This window comes from Giraffa tippelskirchi, chromosome 13, assembly GCF_054371585.1.
Source record: "Giraffa tippelskirchi isolate mGirTip1 chromosome 13, T2T-mGirTip1v1.2.pri, whole genome shotgun sequence".
Lineage (NCBI taxonomy): Eukaryota > Metazoa > Chordata > Mammalia > Artiodactyla > Giraffidae > Giraffa > Giraffa tippelskirchi.
This window is the reverse complement of record NC_137287.1, coordinates 102,897,507-102,923,357: the sequence shown is the minus strand read 5'-3', so window position 1 is coordinate 102,923,357 and position 25,851 is coordinate 102,897,507. Positions and strand designations below refer to the sequence as shown.

The following is a 25,851-nucleotide window of genomic DNA, read 5'->3' as shown; positions in this document are numbered from 1 at the left end:
AGACAGAAGGATTCCTCATCGCATATCCCTGGCCCATCTCTTTCTAGTGCAGGACATGAGACAGAAGTTACTTATTTATTTAGGGAGGTTTTTACTTTATCTTTTAACTGAAATATATTTGATATGTAAAACTGTGCACATTTAAGGTGTACATCGTGTTGATTTGATCCATATATATACTGTAATATGATTGCCATTATAGTGATAGTTAGCACTTCTGTCATGTCACATAATTATCTTTTTTTTGTAATGGGGACAATTAAGATATAGTCTTTTACCAAGTTTGATAGTTATAATACACTCAGTTCAGTTCAGTCGCTCAGTCGTGTCCGACTCTTTGCGACCCCATGAATACGCCAGGCCTCTCTGTCCATCACCAACTCCCGGAGTCTACCCAAACCCATGTCCATCAAGTCGGTGATGCCATCCAACCTATACTGTACATTAGATCTTTAGAACTTATTTGTCTACTAGTTGCAAATTTGCACCCTTAAACAACATCTCTCCTATTCTCCCAAACCCCAGTCCCTGGTAACCTTCAACTTATTCTCTGTTTTTACGAGGCTGACTTTTTTTAGTTTCCACACATAGGTGATATCCTCCAGTATTTGTCTTTCTCTATATGACTTATCTGAGTGCTCCCCTGGTGGCTCAGATGGTAAAGAATCTACCTATAATGAGGGAGACCTGGGTTTGATCCCTGGGTCAGGAAGATCCCCTGGAGAAGGGAATGGCAACCCACTCCAGTATTGTCTGGAGAATCCCATAGGCAGAGGAACCTGGTGGGGTACAGTCCATGGGATCACAAAGAGTTGGACATGACTGAGTGACTAACACATTCTTTCTATATAACCTATCTACTTAGCATGATATCTTCAAGGTCCATCCATGAGGTCATAAGTGACAGGACTTTTTTTCTTTTTCATTATGTATGTATACCAAATGTATTCCACATCTTCTTTATCCATTTATCCTTGAGGGACACTTAGGTTGTTTCTGTATCTTGGCTATTGTGACTAATGCTGCAATAAACTTGGAAGAGCAAATAGCTCTTTGATAACTTGTTTTCATTTCCTTTAGTTATATATCCATAGTGGTTGGACCAGTTTACACTCCCACAACAGTGCATAAAAATTCACTTTTCACTACATCCTCATCAACATTTTTTTATCTCTTATCTTCTTGGTGACACCCATTCTAATATGTGTGAGGTGATATCTCATGATTTTGATTTGAATTTCCCTGATTATTAGTGATGTTGGCCACCTTTCCATGTACAGTTTTTTTTTTTTGCTATTGAATTGTATGTGTCCCTTATAATATTAACCCCTTATGAAATATATGATTTGCAAATATTTTCTCCCATTTTATGGGTTGCCTTTTCATTTTGTTGATGGTTTCTTTGGCAGTGTGGAAGAGTTTTAGTTAGGTGTACTCGCACTTACTTATTTTCACTTTTGTTTTTTGGGCTTTTGGTATCATATCAAAAAAGATAATTGCCAAGACCAGTCAGCTTTTCCTCTAGGAATTTTAAAGTTTCAGCTCTTACATTTAAATCTTTAATCAATTTTGAGTTAATTTTTGTGAGTGGTGTAAGAGAGGGGTCCAATTTCATTCTTTTGCATGTGGTTATCCAGTTTTCCCAGTACCATTCATTTATTGAAGAGACTTATCCTTTCTGCATATACTATTCTTGGCCCCATTGTGGAATTACTAGTTAATCATATGCGAGGGGTTTTAATTCTTGGCTCTATTCTTCTCTGTTAGCCTGTGTCAGATGGAAGTTTATAACCAAAGTTGAGTGATAAATAGGATGCATTTATCTGAGGTGTCTTTTATTTTTTTATTTTTATTTTTTTTTTAGTTTGTCTTCTTAAAAAAATTTTTTTATTTATCTATTTTTTACTTTACAATACTGTATTAGTTTTGCATACATTGACATGAATCCGCCATGGGTGTACGTGTGTTCCCTTTCCAGAACCTCCGGTGTCTTTTAATTTATGAAAAAAAACTCTTAGTGTCCTGGTAGCTATTGGCAAAATAAAATAAAATAAAATAAGATCAAGCATCAGAAGGCAAGCATAAAACAAGGGATTTCTCTGAGGCTTCCCAAACTTGTTTTGGGAAGGCAAGGCCCAAATGGAAAGAATAGTGCCACTGACATGGGGCACTATCAAAGTCAAAGTGAAAGTGAAGTCGCTCAGTTGTGTCCGACTCTTTTTGACCCCATGGACAGTAGCCCACCAGGCTTCTCTGTCCATGGAATTCTCCAGGCAAGAATACTGGAGTGGGCTGCCATTTCCTTCTCCAGGGACACTATCAAAGCAGGTGCAAAAGGAGTGGAACGTGTTTTTATTGGCTGAAGTAATTTGATGCTTGATCTTTTCAAAAGAATTCTTTGAAGAAGTTTTCATGGGAAATATTGAAAGTTTTCTGAATTTCCTTCTAACTAATTCGTTTATCATTGTTTGGTTTAGAATTATATATTTGTGGGAGTGGGACATCAGGGTATTTTCAGTGTTTTGGACACCTTCACATCTTTTTTTCTTTTGAATGATCAAAAGCATGTTATTGAATCCCAGGCATAGAATATAATTCATTTCAGACTTGAGCATAAACTGTTTGACATAAAACTGTATTGCTGCAGATGGATGGAAGTGACTGTTGAATGCTTCACCATTCTCATGCTGTTCTAGGAAAAGGTGGTGACAATAACTATAAAGAAAAAAGTAATAACCTCTCTACTCAATTCTACATATCATTTGCTGTACTCGCATTGATTCCTCCATTACATTCAGCCTTGTGAGGATAGAGATGAATGATAGCAGAGAGTTTTTCGTGTGCTTTAATGGACTCATGTAAGAGAGACTGAAGTTAACAATCCCTGGTCTGAGAAGTCCCCAGTTTATTCTACTTTCTGCTTGCTATTGGAAGATTACTGGCACTTGCTCCAAAAGAGCATTACTTTTCATCTCATCAGTAAAAGTTTGATATTTTCTGGTAGTTGCTTGAGTTGGTCTGTGTGGTTGAGAATCTGTTTTGCTTGGAACACAGCAATAGTCACCATTTCTACATGGCTTTTTAATCTGTTCACCAGATTTGCAGTCTTTCCTGCAGTGTCCTTTAGTGATCCAACAAGATTTTCGGCCCCTGCAGACTGAAAAGAGTGAAAAAAAGGCAATTATCTCCAGATACTGGGAAAGATAGTCATCACAATTAGAGCAACCATGTCGGTAATCTTCATAATAATCCTGTCTTTATTAAAGAAGATTATGTAAGCAAAGCAAGGTTCTGTACATGCTATATTTCTGTTTTTTTTTTCTTTTTAAAGACTTTTTATTTTATATTGGAGTATAGTTGATTTACTATCTATTTTACACATGCTTCCCTGGTGGCTCAGACGGTAAAGCGTCTGCCTGCAATGTGGGAGACCTGGGTTCAATCCCTGGGTTGGGAAGATCCCCCGGAGAAGGAATGGCAACCCACTCCAGTACTGTTGCCTGGAAAATTCTATGGACTGAGGAGCCTGGTAGACTATAGTCCATGGGGTTGCAAAGAGTCGGACACGACTGAGCGACTTCACTCACTTTACACATGATAGTGTATATATGTTGATGCTATTTTCTCAATTTTTCTACCCTCTCCTTCCCCCTCTTTGTCCACAAGACTGTTCTCTACATCTGCGTCTCCATTTCTTCCCTGCAAATAAGTTTGCCAGTACTATTTTTCTGGATTCCACATATATGGGTTAATATATGATATTTGCTTTTATCTTTCTGATTTACTTCACTCTGTATAAGAGGCTCTAGGTTCATCCACCTCACTACAACTGACTCAAATTTGTTACTTTTTATGGTTGAGTAATACTCCATTGTATAATATGTACCACATATTCTTTATCCATTCATCTGTTGATGAACATTGACACGTCCTAGCTACTGTAAACAGTGCTTCAGTGAATATTGGGGGGTGCATGTGTCTTTTTCAATTATGGTTTTCTCAGAGTATATGCCCAGTAGTGGGTTTACTGGATCATATGTTAGAGATTTATTCCTAGTTTTTTAAGAAATCTCCATACTGTTCTCAAAAAGACTGTATTTGTTTACGTTCCCACCAACAGTGCAGGAGGGTTCCTTGTTCTCCACACCCTTTCCAATATTTCTTCTTTGTAGAGTTTTTGATGATGGTCATTTTGACTGATGTGAGGTGATACCTCATTGTAGTTTTGATTTACATTTCTCTAATAATAAGTGATATTGAGCATCTTTTCATGTGTTTATTGGCTCAAGCATCTTTTCTGACCACAACTGTGCATGCACGCTCAGTCTCTTGATCATGTCCAACTCTTTGCAACCCTATGGACTGTAGCCTTCCAGGCTCCTCTGTCCATGGGATTTTCCAGGCAAGAATAATGGAGTCAGTTGCCATGCTCTCCTCCAGGGGATCTTCCCAACCCAGGGACTGAACCCACATCTCCTGTGCCTCCTGCATTGCAGGCAGATTCTTTACCAGTGAGCCACCAGGGAAGTCTGACCACAACTGTATGAAACTAGAAATCAATCAGAGAAAGAAAAGCAGAAAAGAATGAACACATGGAGAGTAACCAACATGCTATTAAAAAAACAATGGGTCAAAAATGAAATCAAAGAAGAAACCAGAAAATACTTGGAGACAAAAGAAAATGAAAATACAACCTTCCCTAAGAGGTTCCCTAAGAGAAACTTCCCTAAGAGGAACTTCCTTCCTAATAGGGAAGTTCATAGTGGTGCACGCCTTTTATAAGAATTAAGAAAAATCTCAAATAAACAACCTAAACTATTACCTAAAAACTTAGAAAAAGAAAAACAAACAAAAACATAGCCCTTCGAAGGAAGAACATAAAGATCAATGAGGAAATAAAATGGAGATTAAAAAGCAACAGACAAGATAGATTAAACTAAGGGTTTGTTTTTATTCTACCTAGCAAGTTAACCTCTAGGAACTTATTTAGAAACTTTTGTCCAAGTAAGTAAAAATATATGTGCAAGAAGTCAGTTGCAGTTTTGTTAGTCTTATCAAAGATTTGGGAAAAAAATCACATTTTACCCTTCATAGGGGTTAGATGTACAAATTATGATTTCTCTATAAGATGGACTAGGAGACTTCTAGGAGCAATCAGGTCAATTTTTATGTGCTGACAAGGAAGACATTCACCATGTACTGTTGAATAAAAAAATTTTAAAGCAATGTATAGCTACTTTTTTTGGTTAAGAAAGAACTATAGGTACATATGTATTTGTATGAATTTATAAATGTACAGAAAAAAGGTTACAAATATCAGACAGATGAAGTGAACAATATCTTGCTTAAAAATTATTCAGGCCTTCATAAACAGGAGTTTAAAGTTCTGGCCATGTGTTTGTGTAATCTCATTATAAATCATTAACAAAATTACAGACTTTAGTAGTTGGAAAGGAGCAGAAAGGACCTGTGCTCACTTCCACATGACTGCTCCATAGATTATTATCATCCCAGGCTTTCACATGAAGGGATAATAGAACTTAATGTCTAAGATACGCTCCAGGACCCATGATCTGGCAGAGAACATAAAGACAGCTGAAACCAGACAGCTGCTCATTCGGGCCCTTGGGACACTGATTGGTGCAAAGCATCAAAGTCAGTTTTGCCTGTGAAGATTACACTTGAGTACCGAAGGACTTTGTGGAACCACCCCACCATTTTCCATGGCTCTGGGGATTCTGGCCAAACATACATTCTTAATATGGAACCTCAGGCTTGTCCTGGGAAGAGTATATTCTGATAAGGTCAAGCAGATTTCAGAAGCCTCTGAAAACTGTGTCTGAATGGACAGAAAGATACTATCCTTTTCATGGGCATTTCTCCGCCCTAGCATTCTTTTCCTTCTTTCCTGGTTCTGGTTACCTGGCAACATCTGGAACAGGATCAGAAAGACAGTAAGGATCAGGAGCAAGCATTTCATGGTCTTTGAGAAAGAAGTGGCAGATCCAAGAGTCCAGAACTTTTGGGGGTGGAGCTCTGGATTCAGATTTTTATGTGTCTCCATGGGGCGGGGCTCAGGGGGCTGGGACACTGGCAGTGAAACAAGGGGCACAAAGGAACATCGATACTTTAGTCAGTAGCACTAACTGATTACCTACAACTCAGAACCTTATCCTAGGCACTCTGAGGGAGGGCAGAGAAACAGAAGGAAAAGCTACAATATCATGGCAGTATATAACAAGAGGATTCACACGCGAGGAAGTCTTCCTTGCCCCTGTCTCACCCCACTCATGGGAGTGTTATAGTCTCTGTTCTTAGACCCTCCTCCCCTATCTGGGTCCTCATGACAATGCATTAAACCAGCTGAAAATGCATTGTGAGCAGAAGCTGACTCTACTGCGTTCCCAGGGTCATGGTCTTAGATTAAGAGGGACACGGAAAACAATGGTTTAATGAAGTAAAACTAAACACGTTTTTAGTACAAATTATAACATCCTAAAGACTCTTACAATTTAGGATCTTTGGAATCAAGTAGTCAGAATTCTTTATTTTACCGATGGAACACTGAGGTCAAGAGAGGAGTTGCAGAGAGGACTCTTGCAACTTTATATCGGGCCCCCTTCCAGAGGGCCTGATATAATCAGAAATTCCCTATTCCCAGGGTGGATGAGGGCTTCCCTGGTGGCTCAGATGGTAAAGAGTTTGCCTGCAATGCAGGAGACCCGGTTTGATCCCTGGGTCAGGAAGAAGGAAATGGCAACCCACTCCAGTATTCTTACGTGGAAAATCCCATGGACTGAGGAGCCTGGTGGGCTACACCCCATGGGGTTGCAAAGAGACAGACACAACTGAGGGACTAACACACACACACACACACACACACACACACACACACACACACAGAGTGGATGAAGTGTAACGAGGGCACTGCTTGTGACATGGGCATCCTGGGAAAGCACAGAAACTTCTCTGAATACTTTGACCTAAAGTTCTGGCTTTGGACTCAGCTGACATGCTGGATCCAGCTCAGTCGTGTCTTTCTTAGGCTTTATTTTTGCCCTGTGCCAGTAGTTGCAGAAACAGTCATATAACTTTATGCCCACATGTCTGCTTGGCCACAGAAGTTCTAATAAATCTTCGGAGGAAGTGTCTAATATTCTTGTTCTGAATGTTCCAGGTAGTTTATTTCTTTTGGTCATTTTTTTTTTTTTTTTGTAGTTTATTGCTGGTCTCAATGGACCATGGTCAGAAACCAGGGCCTGCTATTCTTTAATTTGGGGAATGTTATAATGGTTTCCTTTTGCTAATGAACTGGGGGTTTGGGGGGGTATAATCTAGGACCCTGTTCCCTACTAAATTAAGTTTTTGCTCTCTTAAACAATTTCCAATATTCTTACTTAATTTCTACTTACATGAACTGTGAAAGATTCAGATAATTGCAGTAAAATCCCCCAAGTATGATTAAGCATTTAATCAAATCCTTTTTATATTAAATTTAACTAAAATTCATTTTGTTGCTTTATTTTATGGTGTCAGTCTTTACAGCTTCTCTATATATTGTGACATTTCCCTTTCAGATTATTTTACTTCATCTTGCCCTTGAATTACACTTTAATTTTTGTGTTAACATAGAAATTGCACCCTGTCTGTGAATCTGATTCAGAAGTTGAAGCTGCTTCAACAGTTTATAAAAATTGTTGTACCCGCATGCTGCAACTACTGAGCCTGTGGGCTGCAAATGCTGAATCCTGCATGCCTATAGCCTAGGCTTCACAACAAGAGAAGCCACAGCAATGAGAAGCCCGCGTACCATAATGAAGAGTAGCCCTGGCTACCCGGCAACTAGAGAAAGCCATGTCAAAGCAACAAAGACCCAGCGCAGCAAAAAAAAAAATTATTGGATCGCATTCCCAGTTTCCAGAATTGCAGATATTAGTTTGATACTAACATCAGATGTTAGTTTGAGAGTCTAATATTAGCTTGATACTCTTTCGTTTGTTGGAACTTGTCTCTTTTGCCTAGATCTCCTAATAATGTCTTTCTAACCTGGGAATTTTTTGTTGTTCTACCATTTTGTGTCTACATAAATGTTTTCTCACATGGATATGCCTGGGGCTTGGTGAATACTTTCGATGTAAAAATTCATATTTCTCTTCAGTTTTGAGAAATTTCTAATTATAACAATTATAACTTGTACACGTCCTCCTTCTAATTCTTGAGCTCATTATTTGGAGAGGTACTTTTCCCTCTAGGAGTGTGTAGCAGAAGTCTTTTCATGAAAGCATGAGCAAAGTGCAGGAAGCATCCCCCAGCTAACAATTTTCATTTCACTGTATTTCGTTTTGCATTGTGAAATACTTCTTCCATTTCATCATACAGATCACCAATTCAGTTCTTGTGACCATTCTTTACTTACTTTAATACAATTTTAAATCGATCATATAGCTTTGAGTTCTAGAGGATTCTTTTTGTGCTCCATTTTTATTTCCTTGAAAGTCTTCATTATGTCAAAAAATTAAAATTTCACCTGATTCTTCTATTAGTTTCACTTCAAAGAGAACGTTGTAGGAGTAAACTGTTTTTTGTCTGCACAGCATGTCCCTCTGACGAACTGCTTCCCTTGGACCCGCTAACCACAAAACCATTACCCAATAACTGGTGAATTGATCTTCTGAGTGGAAGTAGGATCTCAAGCAGAGAACACTGGCGCTAGAGATCACATGCCCTTACCCTAGAGGGACTGAGAAACAAAACTGTGATCTTCCTAGCTGCAGGGAGATCTCACCTTGTCTCATAGGGTAGGAAATTACTCAAATATAAGTCAATGCAGATTTCAGGCATCTAAAACAGATAAATGACCATACTGCCCCTCATGTAATAAACGTCAGAGTCAGATTCAGACCGAGGTCTGTTTGGTTTCAGAGGTTTTGGTCTTAAACCCTAAAATATTCTTGCTGGGAAACCCTACAATATTCTTGATGGATATTAAAAAGAGAATATCCTCTGTGCTCTGCAGAAACCTTTTAGTTTGATGTAGTCCCATTAAAGCTCAACATTCAGAAAACTAAGATCATGGCATCTGGTCCCATCACTTCATGGCAAATAGATGGGGCAACAGTGGAAACAGTGGCTGACTTTATTTTTCTGGGCTCCAAAATCACTGCAGATGGTGACTGCAGCCATGAAATTAAAAGATGCTTACTCCTTGGAAGAAAAGTTATGACCAACCTAGACAGCATATTAAAAAGCAGAGACATTACTTTGCCAACAAAGGTCCATCTAGTCAAGGCTATGGTTTTTCCAGTGGTCATGTATGGATGTGAGAGTTGGACTATAAAGAAAGCTGAGCACTGAAGAATTAATGCTTTTGAACTGTGGTGTTGGAGAAGACTCTTGAGAGTCCCTTGGACTGCAAGAAGATCCAACCAGTCCATCCTAAAGGAGATCAGTTTGGATGTTCATTGGAAGGACTGATGTTGAAGCTGAAGCTCCAATACTTTGGCCACCTTATGCGAAAAGCTGACTCATTGGAAAAGACCCTGATGCTGGGAAAGATTGAGGGCAGAAGGAGAAGGGGATGACAGAGGATGAGATGGTTGGATGGCATCACCGACTCAATGGACATGGGTTTTGGTGGACTCCAGGAGTTGGTGATGGACAGGGAGTCCTGGCGTGCTGCGGTTCATGGGGTCGTAAAGAGTCAGACACGACTGAGGAACTGAACTGAACTGACTGAGTCCCATTTCTTTATTTTTGCTTTAGTTGCCTGTATCTTTGGGGTCAATTCCAAAAAATCTTTGTCAACACCAATGTTAAGGAAATTTTCCCCCCTATGTTTTTTTTCTAGGAGTTTTATGTTTTCAGATTATACATTTGAGTCTTTAATCCATTTTGAGTTAATTTTTGTGAGTGGTGTAAGATAGGGTGTAGTTGCATTCTTTTGCAAGTAAATATCCAACTTTCCCAGCACCATTTGTTGAAGGGTCTGTATTTTCACCATTGGCTATTCTTGGCTCCCTGTCCAATATTAGTTGACTGTGTATGCAAAGGTTTATTTCTGGACTTTTGCTTCTGTTCCACTGGTTTATGCATCTGTTTTTATGCCAATGCAAGTAGATGTAAGAGACATAGTTTCGATCTCTGGATCAGGAAGGAGGAGGGCATGGCAACCCACTCCACTCCAGTATTCTTCCCTAGAGAATCCCGTGGACAGAGAAGGCTGGCAGGCTGCAGTCCACAGGGTCGCACAGAGTCAGACATGACTGAAATGACTTAGCATGCACACATGCATGCACGTCACATTGATTGATTTGTGTATATTGAAGAATCCATGTATCTCTGGAACAAACCTGAGTTGATCATGGTGTGTGATCTTTTTAATGTGTTGTTGAATTCATTTTGCTAGAATTTTGTTGAGGATTTTTGCATCTATGGTCATCGGAAATTGGAGAAGGGAATGACTACCCACTTCAGTATTCCTTCCTGGAGAATTCCATGGACAGAGGAGCCAGGTGGGCAGCAGTCCTTGGGGTTGCAAAGAGTCAGACACGACTGGAGTGACTAAGTTTCACTTTCATAAGCTGTCTAAAAAGAGGTAAGATTTATTTCCATTTGGGTCTTACAAACACTGTAAAGAACCATTTCCCAAGAATCTATAAAGTCACTGGAAAAATTTTAAAAAATGTTGTAATTGTTGCTGATTGCAGGTTTATGACTTTTGTCCCATGTTTGTTTGTGGCATATAGGTAGTTTTACTTGAGAAGCCATCAACAATGGCCTTAGAGAAGGGCTCCCTGTTTCTGTTCTCCTGCAGTGAATGTTTGTAAGTTTGAGCACTGATTAGTGTAGAATTTTATTTTCCTCCAAGCAAATAAGTTTTCTTACTTTGGGAGAATATACTTCTACTGTTGGGAAACAAGGGTTGGAGTATGGACCATCCCAGCAATGAAGCTCTCAACTTGAAATGTCGCCTGTCCTCAGTATTAGGGAACTGCTGCCCTCTAGAGGTCACGTTTTAATTCACAGGAAGCTCAAAGCAGAAAGTGAAGAACTAAAGAGCCTCTTGATCAAAATGAAAGACGAGAGTGAAAAAGTTGGCTTAAAGCTCAACATTCAGAAAACTAAGATCATGGCATCCGGTCCCATCACTTCTCGGCAAATAGATGGGGAAACAATGGAAACAGTGACAGACTTAATTTTGGGGGGCTCCAAAATCACTGTAGATAGTGACTACAGCCATGAAATTAAAAGATGCTTGCTCCTTGGAAGAAAAGTTACGACCAACCTAGATAGCATATTAAAAAGCAGAGGCATTACTTTGCCAACAAAGGTCTGTCTAGTCAAAGCTATGGTTTTTTCAGTAGTCATGTATGGATGTGAGGGTTTGACTATAAAGAAAGCTGAGCACCAAAGAATTGATGCTTTTGAACTATGGTGTTGGAGAAGACTCTTGAGAGTCCCTTGGACTGCAAGGAGATCCAACCAGTCCATCCTAAATGAAACCAGTCCTGACTATTCATTGGAAGGACTGATGCTGAAGCTGAAACTCCAATACTCTGGCTACCTGATATGAAGAACTGACTCATTGGAAAAGACTGATGCTGGCAAAGATTGAAAGTGGGAGGAGAAGGGGATGACAGAGGATGAGATGGTTGTATGACATCACCGACTCGATGGACATGAGTTTGAGTAAACTCCAGGAGTTGGTGATGGACAGGGAGGCCTTGCGTGCTGCAGTCCATGGGGTCTCAAGGAGTCAGACATGACTGAGCGACTGAACTGAACTGAACTGAAGCTCAAAGTAGCTTTGTGTGTTTTCTCTTCTGAATAGATGTTCATTTTTTCCCCCTTTCCTTGAAAAATAGGGATTGCTCTACAATATCCAGCTTGCCAATAATTTGTATCTTCTTCTGTTGTTTGTAAGATTTTTGCCCCCATATGTGAGATGATGTGAATTGAGAGACCAGGAGTGGAGAATCCAGTAAGATTCTGTAATTTTAGAGTCTTTCTGATACTTTCTGATGCTACCTCAGTATGCACAGTTGTAGAAGCCACATATATTTGAATGTTGATGTAGACATGATATGACTAAGAAGGAAGTTTCCTTTAAAATGTATCTCTACATTAGACAGGCGAGGCTGCCCAAGGAAGTTATTGGAAAGGGTATAAACGTTTTTGTTAATAGTGGGGAGGAAAAATCAACCCCAAATTTCTAATGTGTTAAATATGCTAGCACTTCAAGATAAAGCTCTCCAGCCTAGGAAAAAGTGGGAAGTGTTTGAGGAACTGAGACATCAGTTAAACCCGTAATGTGTGGGTGTACATTAAGTACACTAAATAATTAAGAAATCTATCTTTGAGGACTGACTCTTATAATGAATTTCTTCTGGAAAATATTCTTTGCAAGTGAAGAAGTTAGAGCACTGAGTTGTTTAAAATATTTTAGCCAAGAAGGATAATATACTCTTTCAGGAATAAATTTTAAAAAAATACAAACAAAAATGTATAAAGAAATGTGCAAAATCACAAAGTTCTTAAAAATGATTTAAATGGTTTTCCTGTGTTCTGATATAAATACTTTCACTTAACTATGTTTTTGGATGAGAAAAGGGGAAATCTAATTTTAGTTAAATGATCTAAGTGTTCCTGCTGAGTACAATATTAGGAACAAAAGATATGCCAATTGACTTTAGGCTAATAATGAGTAACCATAAAAAGGCATTATGAAATCTTCTGTAAAGTTTTTTTTTTTTTTTTTTTTTTAGTTTAGCCAAAGAGTCTTTTTCCAAGAGACTCTAATCTCATTAAAAGCAAAAAATCACATCAATTCAAAATAACATTGGGAGTATTTTGAATCATCCACAAAGTACAGTAGTATACTCTCTTGCAATAAATCCAACACAGCCAAGGATATTTTGTAATGTGGAACAGTCTGCTGTTTTCAGCTGAAATCAGTTGAAGTAGCTTGCTTATGTTTAGGAACTATGCTGTGAGAAAAATATCTATTATATTTGTATAAAGAAATCATAAACAATTTGCTTCCCTCCTCCCTCAGCATTATAAGATTTATCCATCTGTAAAGTTTTTAACACTGCTTAGTTAAGAGAGAGATTTTTATAGTTACATCCAGTTCCCATCAATACTCTCAAACCAGGAAAACATTTTTATTTTTTGATAAGTTTCGGTTTAAAAGAACTGAATACTTATTCTCTCTGAATTGTCTCAGTGGGAAATGGAAATACAAACATGAAGTTTTTAGTTTATCTAAGACTTATTATTTTACAAAATAGTTAAACTAAATCCCTAAATTCCTTATACTTTGTAGATCAGTTTTTATTACTTATAATAACATTTAAAGATATGAAATGTAAACCTAGGTCTTCAATTAAATAAGTCATAGACGATAAAGAATCTGCCCAAAATGTGGGAAACCCAGGCTTGACCCCTGGATGAAGAAGATCCCCTGGAGAAGGAAATGGCTACCCACTCCAGTATTCTCGCCTGGAGAAGTCCCTGGACAGAGGAACCTGGTGGGTTACAGTCCACGGGATCGCAGAGAGTCGGACATGACTGAGTGACTAACACTTACTTACTCATTTAAGCATATAGTGTTTATAAATTTATCTTTTGTAAACTTCAGATAACATTCCATTTATGTGGATTGATAGTTTCATCACCTACAGCATCTGGGTATAGTTTGCTACTGCTGCTGCTAAGTCACCTCAGTCGTGTCCGACTCTGTGTGACCCCATAGATGGCAGCCCACCAGGCTCCGCCGTCCCTGGGATTCTCCAGGCAAGAACACTGGAGTGGGTTGCCATTTCCTTCTCCAGTGCATGAAAGGGAAAAGTGAAAGTGAAGTTGCTCAGCCGTATCCGACTCTTAGCGACCCCACGGACTGCAGCCTACCAGGCTCCTCCATCCATGGGATTTTCCAGGCAAGAGTACTGGAGTGGGGTGCCATTGCCTTCTCCGGGGTATAGTTTATGATGTCCTTATTCCTCTGTCAAATTATGAACTATGATTTAAAGTTAACTTAAATATGTTTCCTGAAATCTGTTATTGAATTAGGATCTTTAGAACTATTCAGTATTATGGCAATTGGGTAGGTACCCTTGTTTATCTTGATACTTAAAAAAAAGTTAACATTTGGAGAGATAGGAAATAGAGTCTATAGTTACCACACAGTTCTAATCTTTTAAAATTTAGGTATTTTTGCTGATACAAATAAATTTGTTCTTCAAACCATTCAAGTTGGGGTGGATGTCATAATCAAAGTATTATATACATTGCTGTAAAATATACTTGATAAGAGTTTGTTTTAACATTAGAGTGCACACGGTCATGTAATGCATTGTTTGGTTAAGTAGATACTGTATATCTACACATAAGTATATATTAAGGTATATTAAAACTAGTGAAAAAATAAATTTGAATTCAATAAAGGAGGAAGACTGGTAGACTTGAGAAGAGAAAGTTGAACTCCACATACATAGTCTATTCTCAATATGAGTTAGCAAATTTTGCTATCTGGGTATTTTGTATAGATGACAGCCTTTCTCCCTTCATCAAATGTGTTTTCTCTGATTTCAAAAGAGCAGTGACTCATTATGATTCAGAGCATTTTATGACTTAGACAATTGTAAAAATAATAAAGAATCCCTCACTTCTGGTGAAGTTGAAATTTCCAAAGATCCTTCTCTTAAGAACCTATGCTTTTATGTTCAACTAACAAACCTCCTGTGACAGTGCTCACAAATATTACCCTTGCCCAAATCAGTACTCAATTCAGACCTCCAGAGACCATAGGCATCTTTTGTATGCACATCAGCTTTGGTGTTCATAAGTAACTAACTGCTTGTTTGCACCAAAGATTTACTCTCTCACTTTGCTTATGTAATCTATAACATGATGCACACAGAGAAAGAATATCTTAGCACTTAGTCTTGATTAGTATGTTTCAGATTTCTTTCAGAATTGCTCAACCGTATTGTATATTTATTTTATTTAAAACATGATTTTATTTTTATAGTGTTCAGGTAAAGAAAGCAATTCATACCTACATTTGAAGTGAAAGTCACTCAGTCATGTCTGACTCTTAGTGACCCCATGGACTGTAGCCTACCAGGCTCCTCTGTCCATGGAATTCTCCAGGCCAGAATACTGGAGTGGGTAGCCATTCCCTTCTCCAGGGGATCTTCCAAACCCAGGGATCAAACCCATGTCTCCTGCATTGCAGGTGGATTCTTTACCATCTGAGCCACCAGAGGAGCCCCTACATTTGAAGGCCTATTGTTAATATTTAGACAGATTTTTTTTATATACACACGAAGTATGGCCCAGATAAACATTTTTTTTAATTGTACAAAAGTCTCTTTATTAGAACAGCTTTCTATTTTCCCTTTAATCAATCAATCAATCAATTTTATTGAGGTATAATTGACATATAACATTACCTTGGGTATGGCAGCTTCTTTCCATAGAGGATAAGGCCAGAGAGAGACTCAGCTGTTGGCAGCCAACACTCCTAGAAGCTAGGGGAATTATGGCTTCAGTCCTGATGGGGATTCTAGATGATACAACAAAGTATACACCAAGAGATGTATGCTTTGAGATCTTTCTGGACACCTCTGTATGTTGACCAGTTAAATTTAAAAAGCTGTGGGTAACCAGAGTTGCTAGATTTGTGCTGCCTGAAAGAAGACTAAGAGCAGAAATTGATTCTCAAAGATTAAACTCTATTTTCTTTTCAAAGGCAAACAGTAATTTATTAGGTAATAATTTATTGGCTGGACTGAGGTATCAGTCTTGCAGGTAAGAGTTAGCTTTGAAGCCTTAATTTATAAATCCTTACTCAAAATGGATGTCTTGAAGGGGAATTGAGGCTTGCCATTCATTGATTTCTTGTACAAATTCACATATAAATGATATATAGCAGTGACTCTTATCATTTGGTTAAGAGATAATTAAGACATTTTCAGAAATGTTTGAGTATATAAAAGGGAAAGTGGAGGAGGAAAAGAAGTGTAAGGGAGCCTGAGTGAGGATATATGGAAGTCTGGTAAAAGGAAAGTATATACAGAGGGTAATTCCTTAAAAAAAAACAACAAAAAAAGGACCCAATACTTGAAGGATGGTAATGGTGCTGGAAGAAACACTTTATATTAAGCAGTGACACTTCTGGAAAGTTGCATAATTTGCAACCTTAACTAATAGGTAACAAATGTTTTTACATGGATTCCAATACGTTCTAGAAAAAGAGAGCTGGTAAAAAGATGCTAAGGCATTTAGTGCAAATTCAAGGCTAGGGTAAGTAGTCGTGGCAACAGAGAGCAGATTTGTGAATGTAAAACATTACATGCTCCATATTTTACTTATTAAAAACCCTCTTTTGTCTCTGTCTGTAAGTTTTAAACTTGCTTTTCCCTTCCTTCCTCAGTCATCACTGAGATTCCAGCACTTGTTTTGGCAACTGTAAATCCTACCCACTGTTGGTGAAATAAATTTCAACAAAATAAGAAGAAAATGTTCCTTCCTCCTTCACAGTCTGCTAGGAAAGCAGATAATATCCAGTTTGATAAAGCTATTCTTATGAGGATTAATGCTAACAAAGAAGTTTTGTAAACCACCCAGACTTCTAACTTCGTTGCTATGTCCTGTGAAATTAACCTTAACCTCCATGAGGTCTGTACTTCCAATTGGTTACATTTATGATACTTGTCATATTTTTGCCTTCCCTGGTGGCTCAGTTGGTAAAGAATCCACCTGCAATGCAGGAGAGCCCGCTTTGATTCCTGGGTTGGAAAGATCTGCTGGAGAAGGGATAGGCTACCCACTCCAGTATTCTTGGGCTTCCCTGTGGCTTAGCTGGTAAAGAATCCACCTGCAATGTAGGAAATGCAGGTTTGATCCCTGGGTTGGGGAATATCCCCTGGAAAAGGAAATGGTAACCCACTCTTGCCTGGGAAATCCCATGGACAGAGGAACCTGGTGGGCTACAGTCCATGGGGTCGCAAAAGAGTTGTATTTTATATTTTCTTAAAGATAAAAAGTCAGAAGGGGATCACTGGATCTTCCAACTTCTCTCATATAATGAAACAAAAAAGTAAAATGACCCCACTGGTTTCTTATAACCCAAAGTTGGATATATTTGAATTAATGATGGCTATTAAGAAAAATTAGCTTAGATGGTAAAGAATCTGCCTGCAAGGTGGAAGACCTGGGTTTGATCTCTGAGTCAGGAAGGTACCCTGGAGAGGGGAATGGCTACCCACTCCAGTATTCTTGCCTGGAGAATCCCATGGACAGAGGAGACTGGTGGGCTATAGTCTACGGGATCGCAAACAGTCAGACATGACGGAGCTACTAACACACACATTAAGAAAATAATTGATTCAGCAGTATCATTTTATAATGTCTCTTCCGCCACCTCCACCTCACCCTATCTCTTTGAAGAAAATATACTTTGTTTAAGACTTCAGAGATATCTGCATTCTCATCCTTGTTCTCAGGAGCTGATGACCTTGGGAAAGCTAACATCCTTCTCTGAACGTCCCCTCCCATATCTGTATCTACTGCACATGCTGTTGTTTAGAACAAAACCTGACAAAGAATAACTGCTTGATAAATGTTAATTGACCTTCTCACTTTCCCCCTTTCCTTTCTTTCCTTTTTCCCCCAGTTTTAATTCCCGCCCCTCTGTCTTCTTGGCGCCTACAGTGCCTAGCACAAGCCTGAGTACATAAGAAGTCCTCCATAACTCTCTCCTTTCAGGTGGACAAAGACAATTTATTATTAATACTTAAAATTCTTTTCTTAAAAAAATACTTCCATTATTATTTGTGTCTCACATAAAGGACAGATGGTTTTCATTTCCCAGTTTGCTTTAATAGGAGGGAGAGCCTCCTTTTGTTAGGGATGTTGGCCAATGTCCAACTCTTTCCAAATGGGATCTACTGAGGACGTATATTAAATGTTGTCTGTCTGCTAGTCGGCCTCAGATAAGTTTTCTCCCTCTCTCTGTACTTCACTGACCCAAACCCATCTTGCTTCAGCAGTTAATAATGCCAGAGTTCAGCTTTGCCACGGAAACGATTTTCCATCCTTCCAGAATCAGCCAACTACTTCTGGGGTCCTGCAGTCAGGGAATTTCATATCCTGATTTTTGTCATGGAAAAGTCCCATGGAATAAATTTCCATGGAAAATGGCCCATGAAACTCAAATAATATGGGACTCTCTCAGTAGTGCTGCAGTCCTGATCTTGTTTTAAGATACTAGTCTTGTATTAGGGTGGCAAGCAACTGAAGCCTGGTTTCAGGCATCTTGATGAATTTCCGCCCACATTCATTACATGTTAGCATCTCTTTCTGATTCTTTCCTGCCAAATTAGATTTATTGGTGCAGCTGCAGTGGTGGAATGGTTGAAGGTTTGAGCATGTGTCAGAATCAAGGCTAGCACTGGTACGTCTGCTCTGCATTGCGGAGGGTAGCAAACCACTGTTCTCCTTTGCCAGTCACTTCATTAAGCTCTGCCAGGAGGGGTTGCTACAGGGACACTGCGAGGTGGGAGAAGGAAGAAGGACTTGCTTCATCCTCTTTGCCTCCTCAGGGCTTCCTATCTATTTCCTCTTGCCACTAGCATTACCCTAGCCTTGCTTCTTCACCCCAACACTGGTAGTGCACTCCCTCAGCAGCAGCTGGACTCAGCTTGTAATTTCCAACATGTACAAAGCCAGCTTTATTATACTACACAGAGATATCAGCTCTAGCTGAGCAGAGCTCTTGCCTTAGAGGTTTGAGTTTCAGCTCTGCTCCAAGTTTCAAAGTTTCTCCTCCAAGTTTCAAAGCTTTAGTGCTTCCAATCTCCTTTCTTGTTCTCTCATCCCTGGGAGTGGTAGCTGATTTCCTGCAGTTGATATCTCTGCAAAATTTTATCTTTTTAATTTTTTTCAATTTTTAAATGCCTAGTTAGCAATTCTATATATTACATTTAAAATTAAATTAGTTAATATTAATGTTCCATATAAATATTACATTTTCTCTGTCAAAATAACAGATAGGACTTTGACTGATTTAAAATATAATTAGATTTATGGTTAGGGGCAAGAAATTGAGTCCAGGTTTCAAAGGGGAGGGATCTCTGAGAGATGATATTGGATCTTAAGGGATAAATTGGGGTGGACAGTGGGTGGAGGAGCTTACAGTTAATGAGATACAGTCAGGATGATTCTTAGGTGGGGAGCTGTATTAGGGAAGATAGGATTGGGTAGGGTGGTCTGGAGAAAGGATGAAATTTTAGGACAAATGAAGCTGGGTGTAGGTGTAACAGGAAGGAAAGGGGCAGGGCACAACTTTTGAAAGAATAATGTAGCCCAAGGACACAACATAAAACCGATTAGAATCAAATGGGACCAAGATGGCAGACAAGAGAAGACCTTGATCCTCAATCAGCAAGTGAAACGACACACCTAGAGATGCCAGAACAGTTCCAGGGCACTGTCAAAGAGACCAAGGAGTGGGCGATGGCCCAAATCCTGGAAATCTCCACCCCTTCCCCAAAATAGTTGGAATACTCCTCCCACTCATTAGCATATGAAATTACAGAGCCTATTAAAACTAACCATGCCAAATTTCAGGGCCACACTCGCCCTCTGTGATGGCCCACACTCTCTGTGTGGAGTGTGTGGCTCTCTGTATCTGAATAAATTCACTTCTTACCTATCACTTTGTCTCTCACTGAATTCTTTCTGCAATGAGACATCAAGAACCTGAGCTTCATTAGGTCCTGAAACCAGGTACTGTGGGTTTTGGCTGGGTTTGAGTCCCAGCAAGTGGGTTTAAGTCCCAATCTGTGGTAAATGGTTTCATATGGATTAGGCAGGGTAGTGGGTTGAATTGGGGCTAGATTGAAGGCAGGAGAAAGGAGTGACAGAGGATGAGATGGTCATGTGGCATCACTGACTCAATGGACATGAGTTTGAGCAAAATCCAGAAGTTGGTAATGGACAGGGAAGCCTGGCATCAGACACAATTTACCAACTGAACAGCAAGGGGATCTTCTCAGTCCAGGAATTGAATCTATCTCCTGTATTGGCAGGCGGATTCTTTACCCATGAGCCACCAGGGAAGCCTGCATTATGTTGAACACCTTAAACTAATACAATGTTGTATCTCAATTGAATCTAAACAAAAATGGTGGGAAAAAAAGAATGTGCAGCACTAGATTGCCAAACTAAGTTTTGTTTTGGTTTTCACTCTGAGACCAAAGCTTTTCCCACTAGTACATTTTCATAAGTTGAGAGTTATGTACATGAATGGAGAAATGATGTCTTTATTATCACTAATCTCTAATTGAAATATGAGCATTTCCTTGGTTTAAAAATGTGGTCAACAACTTTTTTTAGTTGTTACCTATTCTCTTGACTTTATCACCAAAAGAAAAATAATTTTATATCATATTAAAAATATTGCATATACCTTGAGATATCATTTATGTTCACCACTATTTTGAAATTGCGCTTCTTATTAGAATTACTGTTTGGACTCATTTAAGACACTAATAAATATAGTTTTATTTCAATAAAAACGTAGAGGGATCATTTAAGAGGACATAGGAGCCAGCTGGAAGAAATTTCTACTTGTTAAAATTATGACGATTTGAGCTTCAGAAATAAAGCCAAATATAATGGGTTGAAATACATTTAATGAATGAAGAGACATGAATGCCTAGTGATGCCCAAAGATGGATAACCAGGAAAACTCATATGTTACGATTTGAAGCAACCACGAAGCAAACTTCTTTGGAAACTGGTAACTAAACTGGCAATGAATTATGTATTTATCCTCTAGTAGGAGCTGTATTTCTAGTAATTAAGTAGCTCTAGTTCATAAGGGACTTCCCTGGTGGCTCAGACGGTAAAGCGTCTGCCTGCAATGCGGGAGACCTGGGTTCAATCCCTGGGTCGGGAAGATCTCCTGGAGAAGGAAATGGCAACCCACTCCAGTATTCTTGCCTGGAAAATCCCATGGACGGAGGAGCCTGGTAGGCTATAGTCAGTCTGTGGGGTCGCAAAGAGTCGGACACGACTGAGCGACTTCACTTCACTTCACTTCAGTTCATAAGGGAAAATTCTATTTTACTGAGTTTTATCTTGCAAATTCTAAAGAAATTACTGACCCAGTCAAGGACTAAAATTTATGTTAAAACCACAAAGTGTATGATTGATCTGGATCCAGATATTTGTATATACAAAAGTAGCACCATATTGATTATTTTGGATATAAAGGGGGAAAGCAGCACTGTTCAATAAAAAAATTTGTTATCTATTTAATTTCATTGTGAATCTGAATATTAGATGGTGTCCAGATGTCGAATCCTGATGTGTTACCTTCTAAGGAACATAGCTTCATCTCAGATGCTTTTTTGCCAAACATATTAACTTGACTCGATAAAACCCTTAGAACTAACCTCCCGTTTACCTGATATATTGGTGAACAAGCTAAAGAAAAGTAAATAAAACAGAAGGTGAGTCACTGTTGGGACAACTGGCCCAGTGTTTTCAACAAATTAGTATGTGACAAAATGTGCTAGCTTGAAAGAGATTGGAGGAATACAAAACTTACATACAGTGCTTTGGGCATGCCAGCTTTACAGAACATCTTGCTCTATGATAAGTGAACCTGCATAATAAGTATAAAAAAATACTTCAAAGAAAAGCCATCCATCAAGAGTAGTACTGAAAGAAATGCAAACCTGCACAGATCAACCAAGCATGAAGACATTGGCGTGGTACAAAGAGGCCTCTTCTCCCACGAAGTCCTGTACTCATGAAGTGTTAACATTGAGTTCCAGTTTGTTCTGCTTAGACTAGTCTTTGTTCACGCTCTTTTGCCCTGGCATAATTATTGATAATGGTCTCTTTTATTCTTGAATGTGTTCTGTTCACATTAATTATGGATGAATTATATAGCCACCTCAGATCTTGCAAACCTTGAGGGAACAGTCAATTCCTGTCTTACACAAGTTGTTCCAGAAATTAGAGGAAACGTAAGAGTTGCTTGGATGATTTTAGGAGGTTAGTGTTATCTTGATTTCAAAACCAGATAAGAATAACAAAGGACAGAAAATAAGCCATATCTCTCTGTATCTCTGTATGTGCCAAAATTCCAAATAGAATTGTAGATAACCAAATTTAATAATGTGTTAAAATATACAATGAACATTTCAGTTCAGTTCAGTCACTCAATCATGTCCAACTCTGCGGTCCCATGGACTGCAGCACGCTAGGCCTCCCTGTCCATCACCAACTCCCAGAGTTTACTCAAATTCAAGTCCATTGAGTCAGTGATGCCATCCAACCATCTCATCTTCTGTCATCCCCTTCTCCTCCCACCTTCAATCTTTCCCAAGATCAGGGTCTTTTCAAATGAGTCAGTTCTTCACATCAGGTGGCAAAAGTACTGGAGTTTCAGTTTCAGCATCAGTCTTTCCAATGAATATTCAGGACAGATTTCCTTTAAGATTGGTTGCATCTCCTTGCAGTCCAAGGGACTCTCAAGAGTCTTCTCGAACACTACAGTTCAAAAGCATCAATTCTTTAGCGCTCAGCCTTCTTTATGGTCCAACTCTCACATCCATACATGACTACTGGAAAAACCATAGCTTTGACTAGACAGACATTCGTTGGCAAAGTAATGCCTCTGCTTTTTAATATGCTGTCTAGGTTGGTCATAGCTTTTCTTCCAAGGAGCAAGTGTCTTTTAACTTCATGGCTGCAGTCACCATCTGCAGTGATTTTGGAGCCCCCCAAAATAAAAGTCTGTCACTGTTTCCATTGTCCCCCCCCCATCTATTTGCTGTGAAGTGATGGGACCAGATGCCATGATCTTAGTTTTCTGAATGTTGAGCTTTATACAACTTTTTCACTCTTGTCTTTCACTTTCATCAAGAGGCTCTTTAGTTCTTTTTCACTTTCTGCCATAAGGGTGGTGTCATCTGTGTATCTGAGGTTGTTGATATTTCTCCCAGCAATCTTGATTCCAGCTTATGCTTCATCCAGCACAGCGTTTCTCATGATGTACTCTGCATATAAGTTAAATAAGCGGGGTGACAATATACAGCCTTGATGTACTCCTTTTCCTATTTGGAACCAGTCTGTTGTTCCATGTCCAGTTCTAACTGTTGCTTCATGAACAATTAGGAAATATCTAAAAATGTGAGGATGATATGTTAATCAGAAACTCTAACAATGTAATTCTTTATGTTAATAGATAAAAGGAGAAGGACTATATAATCACCTTAAATGATCCAGAATAAAGTGTTTTATAAATTTCTAAAACCAATTGTAGTAGAATATCTCAAGAAATTGGGAGAAGAAGGGAACTTACTAAATGCATTAAAGATTACATGCCGAATTCTTGGGACAAATGTTGTATTTACTCAAGGAACATTTAGATACCTTCTCTTTAAAATTGGAAGGAAACAAGGATTCCTACTAACACTGAAAATATTTATTGTAACAGTGGAAGGTCTGTTGGGAAAAAACCATTACAATATTGTAAAGTAATTATCCTCCAATTAAAATAAATTAATTAGTTAAAAAATAAGAAACATGTGCAAGGACTGAAAAGGTGGAGCTAAAAATTGTCATTACTTGCAGATGGTACAATCATTTAACCTGGAAAAACCATGGAATCAAAAGACAAACTAATAGAACTCAAAAAGAGTTTAGTAGGCTTGCTGCTGCTGCTGCTGCTAAGTCGCGTCAGTCGTGTCCAACTCTGTGCAACCCCACAAATGGCAGCCCACCAGGCTCCTCCATCCTTGTATTCTCCAGGCAAGAACACTAGAGTGGGTTGCCATTTCCTTCTCCAATGTGTGAAAGTGAAAAGTGAAAAGTGAAATTGAAGTCACTCAGTCGCGTCCGACTCTTAGTGACCCCATGGACTGCAGCCTACCAGGCTCCTCTATCCACGGGATTTTCCAGGCAAGAGTACTGGAGTGGGTCACCAGTGCCTTCTCCAATTGCTAGACATAAAATTAACTTACAAAAATCAACAGCATTTCTTCATGTTACCAATCAGCAAGTGTAAAATACAATGTAAAATAGACATAATTTTCAATAGCAGCAAAAATGTAAAGTCTCTCAACTTTATTTTGGTTATACAAATGTAAGACTTGCATGGAGAAAGCTTTAAAATACAGGACATAGACGATGAGACACCTGTGTTCCTGGATATGATGACACAAAATGTCCATCTCTCCCAAATATTCTATGAATTAAATACATTTCTAGTTATAATTCCAGTTAGTTTTTCTGGGCAAGCTCAGGAAGTTTTCTCTAAGATTTGTTTTGGAGTAGTACAGATTCATGATTAGCTAAGTCAAGTTTGAGAAAGACGAGGGAAGATGAGGATCTTTCCTTATGAATATTGTCCCTTCAGCACACATGGTTTACACATGTAACATATTTATGAGCTATATGATACACATATATCTATATTCTCCTTCTCTGCCTTGTATCGTAAGTATTATCAATATCTATACCAAGGTGTGATACTATAAATATTTAAAAATAAGTACAGCAATATAAGGGGTTGCCAGGTGGCACTAGTGGTAAAGAATCTGCCTGCCAATGCAGGAGATGTAAGAGACACAGGTTCAGTACTTGGGACAGGAAGATCCCCTGGAGGAGGGCATGGCAACCCACTCTAGCATTCTCGTCTGGAGTATTCCATGGACAGAGGAACGTGGCGGGCTACAGTCCATAGGATCACAAAGAGCCAGACACAACTGAAGTGACTTATCTTGCTCACTTTAAACACCAGTTTAAAGAATATGGATTTTAGGCATAGACAATACAAAGTCCCAACGGTGAGGGGAAAAGTGTTTCAGTGGAAAGAGCATGGACTTTTTGTCCTCATCTCTTGTGTCTCCTGCATTGGAAGGCAGGTCTTTACCACTAGTGCCATCTGGGTTTAAAGTCTTCCACAATTCATGCTTCCAACTACTTCAGTTCAGTTCAGCCGCTCAGTCGTGTCTGACTCCAACTACTTACCAGCCTATACTTAATAGCACCTGGGCTCTATCTCTATCTGGCCTTACCTCTCCTGCTAGGCACACAGAGATGCTCAATGCCCAAACTAGTAAATGAATCAAATGCAAAGTGAGTATGTAGCATTCACATATTCTTCATAGTAGTTTCTGCAATTCTCCTAATTTAATAGAGAAAATGAGTTTACTTAAGCCAAACAAAACAGGAAAGAGGAGGAATAATGTTTCTCTTTGGTCTTACCCACAGATGGATAAGGAGTGCTTCTGTACCAGAGATCCTCTGCTTCTAAGTTTGTATGGACAAATCTCCAGAGTAACCCTGAAATGCAGCTTGCTCAGCAGCTGGCCTTCTGGTGACCCCCAGAAATAACTCATGATCGACAGATGTTGATCATACCTCTCTGTTTTAGTGTCACAATCTCACTGTATCTTTCACCAAATCTCAGCCAGAGGAAGGTCTACAATCTGTTATCAGTGTCCTTCTTCCTCTTCAGCTCCTCTTACTAACATATAGAGAAGAGAAAGAGATGTCTGGTGGTTTCTACAGGGTGAAGATTGTATCTACTCTTTTTTAAGTAAGACCATTTTTTTCTTTTTCTATGAATTTACTTTTGAAGTATGTGACCCACAACATTATGTTCTTTCCTGTTATACAACATAGTGTTTGGCATTTATATATGGTTCAAAATGATCACCAAGGGAAGTCTAGTTGGGCTGTCACCATACTACCTAGTTATTGACCAGATTCCCCACATTGTTAAGTAAGGCAATTTTAAAAACTATTTTTATTTCTGGCTCT

The 25,851-nt window shown here is 38.9% G+C and overlaps 1 protein-coding gene across 1 annotated transcript; it reads right to left on the bottom strand.

The window, feature by feature from the left end:
* Positions 1-2,924: 2,924 nt before the first annotated feature.
* On the bottom strand, positions 2,925-5,980 carry DEFB118 (defensin beta 118). The gene is made up of 2 exons (XM_081552303.1): positions 5,923-5,980; positions 2,925-3,157 (listed from the first exon to the last, which is right to left on the bottom strand). Exons 1-2 carry the CDS (start codon positions 5,978-5,980, stop codon positions 2,925-2,927), a joined length of 291 nt encoding a protein of 96 aa, XP_081408429.1.
* Positions 5,981-25,851: the final 19,871 nt, after the last annotated feature.